This window comes from Chamaea fasciata, unplaced genomic scaffold (genome assembly GCF_029207755.1).
Source record: "Chamaea fasciata isolate MVZ Bird 193981 ecotype frontalis unplaced genomic scaffold, bChaFas1.0.hap1 SCAF_6, whole genome shotgun sequence".
In the NCBI taxonomy this organism is placed as follows: Eukaryota; Metazoa; Chordata; class Aves; order Passeriformes; family Sylviidae; genus Chamaea; species Chamaea fasciata.
The window spans coordinates 70,843,684-70,854,023 of record NW_027094091.1 but is presented as its reverse complement, the minus strand read 5'-3'; the positions used below and the strand labels follow the sequence as shown (position 1 = coordinate 70,854,023).

The 10,340-nt window shown below is 46.8% G+C and overlaps 1 protein-coding gene across 4 annotated transcripts in view; it reads right to left on the bottom strand.

Moving 5' to 3' along the window:
• Positions 1–7,927: 7,927 nt before the first annotated feature.
• LARP7 (La ribonucleoprotein 7, transcriptional regulator) overlaps positions 7,928–10,340 on the bottom strand; it is a 29,188-nt gene continuing 26,775 nt past the window's right edge. For all 4 annotated transcript variants that reach the window (XM_066184807.1, XM_066184809.1, XM_066184805.1 and 1 more), the window contains exon 13: positions 7,928–8,352. In XM_066184807.1, the coding sequence (XP_066040904.1) occupies positions 8,272–8,352 (81 nt within the window). In that variant the 3' untranslated portion in view covers positions 7,928–8,271. The remainder of the gene's footprint in view (positions 8,353–10,340) is intronic.

Genomic DNA, 10,340 nt, shown 5'->3' with positions numbered 1-10,340 from the left:
CCTGGATTAAATTTCATTCCTGTACACAGCCTGCTAACTGACCTCCAACCTTATTCCCACCACTTAAAGTGCTGTGCCTGGAGTTAGAATCCCCCCTTGGCACAGCTTTGCCCTTTCGCCTACTTTTCCACTTGGGCAGTGATTTTACACTCCAGTTCCTTTTGGATGAACAGCCTGTGAGATTCACGGAACTGGTTTTCTCGCTGAAATATTTCTAGTATGAGGCTCTAAGCGATCTACTGTGATCCTGTGAGCAGGCTCAAAGCCCGGCGTTTCTCGAGGGATACTATCCCCGAGCATAAATACCACGGCCCGGGTTACTCATCCTCCTCACTCTGTACCTGACATAAGGACCAGGAGTTCCCTCCCTGCTGATGCCGTTCAGGGAGGTCAGTGTCCCGGTATCAGAGCAATTAGCAGGGAATTAACAGCGAGATAACAGATAAAGGAGCTCGACCTCGCTCTCGCTGTGCGAGGGGAACGATGCTGCGTGTTACATCTACAGATCACCCGCTGTCGCGCCCGTGCCAGACGAAGATAAAATTTGAGTGCTGCAGCAAGCAGCATGGCTGCTCCTCCTTGCCATGCCTCTATTGCCTTTTCATTTTACAGCAACAACCCCTTTGGGTAAGGGCCCTCCTCTGGTTTTGCTGCACGCGCCAGGCAAAAAGCTGAGCCGAATTCTCATCCGTAATCACTCAGTTCTGTTAAAAACCATCAATGCATGCTTCCCAAAGGTTTGCCAGCGAGCCAGGCTGCGGGATGTCAGTGCGGCTGATGCCTGGCAGCTCTGCAGCACGGGCACGCAGCGCGATGCGCCGCCTCGGGAAATGAGCCGGTGCGGCGTGATGGAGAAGGGTGCTGCCTGCAGACAGGTCTGCGCACAAAGCGGGAGCACCATGGAAACCGCCGGAGAACAAAGGCGCCACAGAGAGGGTCGGAGCCGCGACCCGTGCCAGGACCTGCCAGGAATGTCCGAAATACTTCTCTGTGCCTGGTGCGTTCACCTCCCAGAGCTGCAGCCCCCACCACGCAGCGCTGAACTGGGGCTGCCCGGGGATTGCAGCGGGCTCTGGGCTTTGCTTCCTCACCTCTGATCAAAAAAAAATTAGGAGTCGTGACGAGCAGATTCCGCAGAGCCACTGTGTTTTCCATCTCCAAGGTGATGATGTAAAGTAGGGCAGCCCGCAGGGAATACACAGAAAAAGCATTTACTCTTCAGTAAGGACTGGAAAAGAGCCTACTCGAAGGGATAATAAGCAGGAGTTAAAAGACATACTTTGCCCTCCAGAGGCTCAGGGGCTATTTCAGGGAACTTTCAGCGTCTGCTTTTCCCATTATTTTTTTTCCATCTTCCAAGTGCCAACTGCTGGAGATGTGTGCTGAGTTCAAGGAAACCTCAGTCCCACCGGGTGTATGGCTGCTCTGATTTGTTCTTCCCTTGAACATCTGCTGCTAGCCAAATCTTCATCTAATTTGCTTTAAGAGAAGTGCATGGAGTGATCCCAGCACACTGCAGCTAAGGGAGTCCCCACTGTACGCTTCTCCTCTAGTGGCTGTACTGTACAGCAGCATTCAGACTGTAGCAGGGGGAAGCTGACACACCAAGCCCAACATCCATCATCTCCTCTAGATCAGGAAGAGCTGAAACACGATGTAACTATAGCTTTTGGTCTGGAAATCCTGATGGATAAGTGTTTACTCCTAGGGTGGAGTGGTATTTATAGATCTGGTGGGTTTTCCCCCCGCATAACATTTGTCTGCCCCTGACAAGCACCGGGAAACCAGCCCTAGCAATTCCCACACTGCTTGTAATGATGTTGAAAAACCACAGCGTGACATCGCCAGTTCTTTTTCCTCTCCAGTGGCTCCGAGTCTCAGTGACAGATGAATACAAAACAGATGGGACGGTGGCAGAACCTCATCAGATGGACCTGATGGGCCTCAAGCTGCCCATGCTATCGCATAGATTAGTGTCACATTATGCTGGGCTTTGTACTTTGATTTTGAAAGCCACAGACTGGCTCTAGTCTTTTGTCTTGTCCTGTCCAAATATCAAGATCCTCATTTTGATTTTGATATTATGCAGAAGATAGACTTCAGAAGCTGCATCTATATTTCTGTGCATCGACTTCCCGTGCTAACCTTTGAAATAGCACAAGAGTCTCTTGTGCTGCATGAAAAGACTTCTGGAATTGCCGAATTTAAAAAATCAGACCAAAAAAACTTTAAGCAAGTATTTGGTCTCACTGGGTTTTTGTCATGCATGCTTCTCAGACTGCTACTATTAAATGTAATTATTTAATAGCCGTATTAATTGGAAACGTCTGTATTTGGTCACAGCGACAAATCCGATATGTCCACTCAGTCCGAGAGATCCCTGCGAGCTGTTCTGTGAGCATCTACAGCAGTGCCACGTCCCTGAAAAATAACATCTCTTCTCTGTGACATAATTGCTCCTTGCCTTTTCCACAGCAGACACGGGATGTTCCCAAGAGACACTCACTGCAGTCACACCATGGAGTCAGCTTGCTGAGGCCAAGAATATCAGTCAGATTCTCGGTGATCCATGGCCACGTGTGCAGCCCCCTGCAGAAGGATCTGTCCTGCCTCTGCATAGAGCCACCATTATGTCCTTTCCAGGAAACATTGTGGCATACTAGGAGAGGTGAAGGCCAAAAAACTGGGAAGCCCATTTCATTGGGAAGCAGAGTTGCTTGGTCAGGCTGGTGTTGTTGGAGGGATCTGGCGGAGCAGCTCCTCTCGGGAGGTTTCTGGTCAGGCTTCAGGCATGATGCAAACCCCAAGAGAAGAGCTCCCCCGTGGCACCTTGTCACTTCTCATCCCCATCACTGCTGGAGCCAGACAGTGCTGAGACACGAGGATAAAAACCTGGTTTTAAAATTAACCCTTTGAACGTGGCTCAGGACCTCTCTGGATGAGGCAGCCATGGAGACTTGGAAAGGCCGGAATCAGAATCACCGTGGTGAGACAGGTTGAGGAACATCTGCCCACACAGCGGGATGCACTGTCTGCCATCCAGCAGCCTTCCCACTGGGAGAGTGGAGAGAGAACATTTTCTGGGCAAGCTGTCTCATCCCAGTGGAGGATGTCAGCAGAATAGTTACAGAAACACTCCCCTTGTCCCTGCCTCACCCACCACCAGCTTCAACAGGGATTTCTCCTCATAAAGTGCCACCTCACATCCAAAGGACAAGTTATCCTCCCCAAATACCACATGACCACACTCAGCGTTAGCTCTCACAGCCTTACCTCCACACTGTGAAAGCTCCAGCCACACCTTTCCAATAAAAACTCCTCAGGAAGCTCCCCAAGGATGGGCTCTCTCTTCCGCATGCACCACTCGGCTACCAGTTGCTTTAATCCATTTGGGTTTCCCTTAAAATTGTTGCTTTTGCACAACAAAAGAAATTATACATACATATATATATATATATATAATTATATACACATAATTTAGGACAAAATAAATGTGAAGTTCCCAACCAACAAAGCAAGACAGCAGGTGTTTAAAAGAGTGGGACACACTGTCATGTCTCCCTAAAGGCAAGATCCCAACCCAGCAACAAGCTACGTGCCCGTGGTAAAACACTTGGACGAGGAATGAGATATAAAACACAGCACAAGAGTGGTAATCAGGGCACCTGAAACAGGGGATGTGGTGCCAAATTCAGGCCTGAAAGCTGCAAAGTGGCTCTGCGTGTGTCTCCCTGCTGGAAGCTGCGGATGACCGGCTCTCCACTGCAGCTGTACCTATATATAGTTGTACTGAGGGGAAGAGGTGGCCATAGAAATGCCTCTATAGCTGCAGCCAAAACCCAGCTAGGCTACACAGCTGCGTGTTTCAACACCCAAACACTTTTCAATATTTAGCCTTGATTGTAATCGTGTTGTTCTGGTTTTGCCATCAGAGTAAGAGCGTGGCGAACAGACGCGGATCAGAGCTGGAGAATTTCAGACATGCTGGTGGGTAAGGAGGTGATGAGAGCTGGAGGGAAAGGGGTTCACCTTTAATCCTGAAAGCCAGTGGCAAAGAGAGAAGGAATGGGCATTAAAGGAAGACAGTAAAGGAAAGGGAGGACTGAGTGAATCGATAAGAAAAGGGAAATTAATTCCACCTTGTTTTATTTTTTCAAGTGACTGACTGTATTCTTTCCACAGTTCTGCTTTTACATCGAAAATGACTCTGGTGCATACACAGACCTGAACCAACAGGTCAAGTACAGTTTGTACCTGTACATGTGGAAAAGGCTTTCTAGGTTGAACCTTGCAAGAATTTCCCTACTGAGGCACCAGATATGATGGGCAAGATCTGAGAGAGCGGCTCTATTCCCAAAATACTCACCAAACCAATACCACACAAAGCACCAGGTAACAAAAAGCTACTTTCTGTGACAGAATGTTTCAGTGTGTAACAAGCAAGGGAAAGAGAAGCACCAGCCACAATGGGGAAAAACAAACCAAACCAAACCAGGAAATTGTGTAAGGGACGGAGGTTAAAAGGCATTTAACCACATCTGTCCCATGCATCATTCAGCGAGTAGGAGAAATGGACCATTCTCCTTGCCCCAAATGAAAGTACTCAGCTTCACCTACGGGATAGCCCAGCTGTCCCCGGCACCGTTTGCTCCTCCAGCCCAGGACAGCTGGAGCAGCTTTGCCCTCTGCTGGTCCCGGGAGGGCCCTCAGCCCAGCCCAGGCAGGAACCTCCCTGTCCCATGGACACCTCCAGGGGCTGTCACCCTCGCCCCTGGCCTTCCCAGGCCGTCAGAGCAAGGACTGGGTACAGCACAGGACTTGAGGAGTTGTCAGCTAAGTCAGGGTAGTAACACCACAGAGGGAATGCAAAGTCTGGAAAATGAGTAAAAAGACCCCAAAAAACTAAATAGGATAGAGTTGAAGTCCCTGCTCCAACCCAGAATGGTAAAAGAGGTAGTAAAACAGCCTTAATTAAATCACACCATAATTGAAGGCGTTCCCCAACAGACTCCCGACTCCTCAACGCATTCCAAGTGCTTTCTTTCAACACAAATCACCAGGACTGCACACTGCAAGGAAATACTTGGAAACACCATTCCTGGCAGCCAAGTTCCTCAAGGGGTGTACAGGGCCCGGGGAGAGAGACCCAGGTCGCCCCTCTGAGAGACACCACTCACTCCCTAGTGCCAGAGCTGCTTTGTCCCTTCCCTTCACCCCTCTCCCACTTGTTTTGCCTCTTCAGGAGCCTGTTTGGTTCCACTCAAAATGCCACAAGGCGAGAAAAGCACAGCGGTGTTTGTCCAGCACAAAACCAGTCACCCTGGCAACGGCCAGCAAAACTTTCCCAGCTTCTCCTGCTTCGTTTTCTCCCGGTTTTTTGCCGGCCTTGGTGCGACTCGGGTGACAGCTGCGAGTGCCAAGTATGCTGTCAGCACCGGTCCCGGCAAAGGCAGGGATGAATAAAGAGCTGGCCTGGCTCTGCTGTAAACCAAGGGAAACTTGTGCGCTGCCAAGCCCCCTGGGAGCTGCCAGCTTCCTCACACCATCCACAGCAGACCCATCGCTTGTAGGGCAAGGTAACTGCATTACTGCCTCACTCAGGCAATCTCAAAGTCACCCAAGCATACCTGATCTAATTATTTTTCCAGCACTGTGCAGCATTATTCCCATGATTTAATCCTGCCTGGGATCATTAGACACCGTAGTACCGTTAAGCAAGCAATTATGACACTGAGCTGTGTTTTCAGGGACCTGGGCAGGCAAGGGCCTTTGTCATCTATCAGAAGGTAATTTTCTAATGTGATTTAGAGCCCCTCCAGAAAAAGATAAGTTACTTACTTGCTGGCTTTCAAGGATGCCTTGAAGTCTGGCTTAAACTAGGGTAGAGTGAATATCTTAGGGGGGAAATGCCCCCAAAACACAAGTCCTTAGCTGCGTAAAATAAACCAGGCAGAACGGGTTTGCTCCAGGTGATGGTAAGATGAGGGCAGTCAAACAAACATTAACCAGAGGTGCAAAATCAAGTGTAAAAAGGCTTTTCCACACTGCAGGGACAGGCAGAAGGGACAGTGGGGTAGCAGCATCATGTGTGAGTGGGATACTGTGCTGAGTGGGGGCCACTAGGCTACTGAAAACCAGCAGCTCCAGTAATCCTGGAGCATCAGGTGTGTGTCCCACTGAAACCAGTCCTGCTGCTGCCATGCACAGTCTGCAACTCGTGGAAGAGAAGTAAAAATATGAGTGCTAAAAATAATTTCAGATACAGCCCCGTGCTGGGTCACAAAGAGCAGAATCAATGCCGGGTTCTGCTCCAGGCAGATGGATGGTAATGTAATGATGTTATTTCAAAACACTCACTCCGGGGAGACAGAAAAATCAGCAGCAACAAAGGAGCACTCCAAGGTTAAGAATTCCTACAATTTTACAGTATCATCCTGAATTTCTAAACAAAATGTATTTATTGGGGAAAAAGAAAGGAAAAAGTCAGTGTGGGAAGCTCCTAGAGGTCAAACAGAAGTTGCTTCAGGGATGCAATCTTTGGGCTGGTAAAACTCCATAGCCGGATGGGGAGAGACAGCAGCAGCAATTAATTGTCATGTGTACTTAGAGAAAAAATACACAAACCATTCTGGCACTCTTGAGAACCCAAGCTTCCTTTGTAAAAACATCTAGGCCATCCTCTCCATTGCTGACTTCTGAATTAAGTGGCAAAAATTCTGCTATTAACTCTTTCAGGAAGTATTGAAAACCAGCTGGCCTTCCCCATTGGAGCAAATTGCTGCACTAGTTCAGAAAAGGAGAAAAAGAAAATTCATGTTTAAGGAATTAACCTGCATAAATATGGAAAGAAACAGAAGGGTGACTCCCATGTGTTCAAGTTAGGAATTATTAATAAATGAACAAAACTCCCAAACTCACGCTTTTGCAGTTCTGTTCTGCTCTCCACTAAACATAAAAAGCCTGAATCATTTATGAACTAAATTATTTATAACACAGATATATTTTTGACTTAAATGAATTTCAGCAGTAAAATCCCAAGCATTTTACCCAGGGTAGGCTGTGGGGTTTATTTTTTCCCTTCACATCCCAAAGGGAAAAAAGAAAAGAAGAAACTGCTGTCTTTCAGCCTGGATGCCTAGAAGACATTCATTGGTCAAATCTTTTCACAGTTGGGTATGAAAACTCTTCTCTGCCATGTCACCCAATCTCTCACCCACCTACGAAAAGAGAGGAGTTAAAGGTTTGATAATAATAAATTAGAAATGCTGCAATTGGACCAAACAGGAATACTGCAGGAGTGCCCTGCAGCCCTCTGGGAGGAATGCTCCATGTGCCATTTCAAAGAACCATCGGCAAGCTCTCCCCCTCCAGCCCTGAAAGTTGGTCCCTTATCTTGCACTTTTCCCCTCTGTATTCTTGCTATCTTCAGCCTGATCACTGCTGTTCCCTCTCCACTCAATCCTGCCCCACCAGCAGATTTAGTCACTTCACAGAAGTGAACTCTTGTGGAAAATTCCAGTTTCACATTTAATTTTTCATCTTTTCAGATTGGTGGTCTCACAATAAATACCTTAAAGCCATTAAAATCACCTGCCTTGTGAACTACACAACTTGAACACTTATCTGCAAGCTGGTAAAGAGATGTACCAAACATACTCTTATTTCTTCTTCTGAAGATTCTTCTAAAAAATAAAAAAAGTCTAAATTCAGTTTAGTGTGTATTTATACAAGTAAATTTCTTTCCAGACTTCTCAATAGCAGACTTCCTGCCAGCCCTACCCACTTGAAAATAACAGAAGATTATTCTCCCCTATTTTGTAACAGCTTGATGGACTAAAAAGAGGCCTAGAGAGGTTCATGTAGCATTTACCACTTTTATTATTTATAGTCTCATAAATGGCAAATGGAAGAATTAGAGATACTCAACTGAAGTTCTCAAGCATTTTATTTTATAACCTAGTGTATAAAACATACAAAACCAAAACAAAAAAAAAAAAAAAAGGAAAAAAAATCCCAACAAACTGGAAGTGAACTAAAGGAAGATCTCCTGGTACACATGTTCCAAAAAGCTTTACCTAAGGGCTCAGAAGCAGTAAACATTCAGCCTATTAAAAATGGGATTCAGAACCAATCTTCACACTTGCAGCCTGCAGAGCTGTGGATCCAAGGGTCCAGTTTAGTTGCTGTGAGCAGTGGTGGTTGTGAGGGCTGGCTTTTCTTGTTTTGTTTGGAATACCTGCAGTTCGCTTCCGAGCTCATCATCCACCTTGGTTAGTTGACATCCATGAATCGAATGTGCTTGCTTGTCTGTTGAGTCTTCTCCAGTCGCATCCTCTCAGCTTTGGCAATCAACTGCAAGCAGGAAAAACCGATGTGGAAAATTAGAGGAAAACTCTGTTGTTAGGATGCGACCTTACAGTCATGGATATATTCTATCCCTCCTTCCTCTCAACATGCTTTAGGACATCGAAATTGCGATTTCAAAATCCTAAAATACAGCCTCATATGGGAAGTTAAAGAACTCTGGGCTTTTATTAGATTCATTTTGCTACCCATGTAGGAAAAACAAGGTTAAACCACACACACACACACACACAAAAAAGTGTTTTACTAATATTGTGGAATTTTAAATGGGAAAAATCCCCACATATCCTCAAGCACACCACAGAAACTCCACGTGAACCCACTCAAGATAAAACACAGAAGCACAGAAAAAACGCACACAGAGACCACCAAAAACCACACACAAAATAAAAATCCCTCGTAACCCCCACACCTGAACAGACAAAACTCACAAGTCACAAAAAAACCCCAAACCCAGGCAGAAACACTCACACTCAAACCACAAACTTTCATAAGAAGAACACGCACAGAAACAAAACCCCTAAAAGCCACACAAGAACATAAAGCACAAACTCCCTGCAACACCACAAGAATGCACACAAAAACACACACACAAACCCCAAAGCCCACAAACCAACACACCACCACACCTAAAGGCACAGAAAAACCCCAGAGTCCAACACATGAACACACTCAAAGGTACGTACAGAACCCAGAACTGCCCCCCAAAACCCACCAGCTTCCTTAAAATTAACACAAAAAACCCAAACCCACTAAGAGACACCAAAACAAACCCCTGAAAACGTGCAACCTCTCGAATAAAGACCCAAAGGAAAAAAGCTACTAGAACGCTCCCAAGCCTCTCAAAGCAACCCCAAAGCCCCAGAACGTGAAGACAAGTAAAAGTACATATGAAACCCCCAAATCCCACAAAAACCAATGGTCAACGGCATGTACAGAACCCACAAAACCCACCACAACACACACAAAACCACACGTACAGGAACCACAAACCAACACAAGAAACCGCACAGAAAATGAACGCGGTACAAAAACACATGCAGAAACACCAGGGGGAAAAAAGGAAAGAAAAGAAACCCCACAAGCCAAAAAACAAAATCATCACCCCCTCACAAAACAAAACCCAACAAAATAAAAAAAAAAACCAAAACCCCAACCCACAGCAACTTCTCTGCTGGGGACTAACGTGGGGAAGGGTCACTTGCACCCCAGCCAGTCCAGCGTGCCAGATCTGAACGATTTCACATCCAAATCAAATTATTTATTACTTCTGCATACGACAGAGTCCTGCGCGCAGCATGAAGGCGCACGTTGTGCTGCTGCACTCACTTTGACAGGCAAGGTTTGAGGCTTTCCCAACCAGTTTCAAGCAATAAAAATGACCTAAGGATGGCTAACTTTACTCTCTGGTGTTGAAAAAAAAACCCCAACAAAACTAGTTTAAAACAGTTCAACCCTAAGAGGAAGCAGAGTACAGTGGTTTATTCCTTCAGCATATGGGATGGAGAACGACAAACACGGGAAGGGAAGCCCAAAGACATGAGCTGCCCAGTTCATATTGCTGTTTCCATTCCAGTGCCCCAGAACTTGCAAGAGGCCTCAAGGATTTCCATTTCTAGCTCGTCAGTCCAGTACCAGCACCTATGTGTAAGGACACCACTACTCCTGCTATTACACATTCCATAGACAGCAGGGTCACAGAACCAGGGAAAGGTGTTCTGGAGGGGGAGCTGTCCCAGGGGTGCGCAGACAGTTCTGCAAGGACACAGCCCCAGGCACCTATAGCAGAGTGGGCCGTGCCCAGACATCCCCACAGGCCTCCTTTTCCACTGCAAATTATTCCGCCCTTCACAAACACCCGATTCTCACTCCCTCGCCAAATGCCTTTCACTTCTACCACCCCTCCCACCCTCTTAAACTTCCTCCTTCCCCCTGAGGAAGGGGCTCCAAGGTGCAAAGGAGGTTCGGCAGCACCT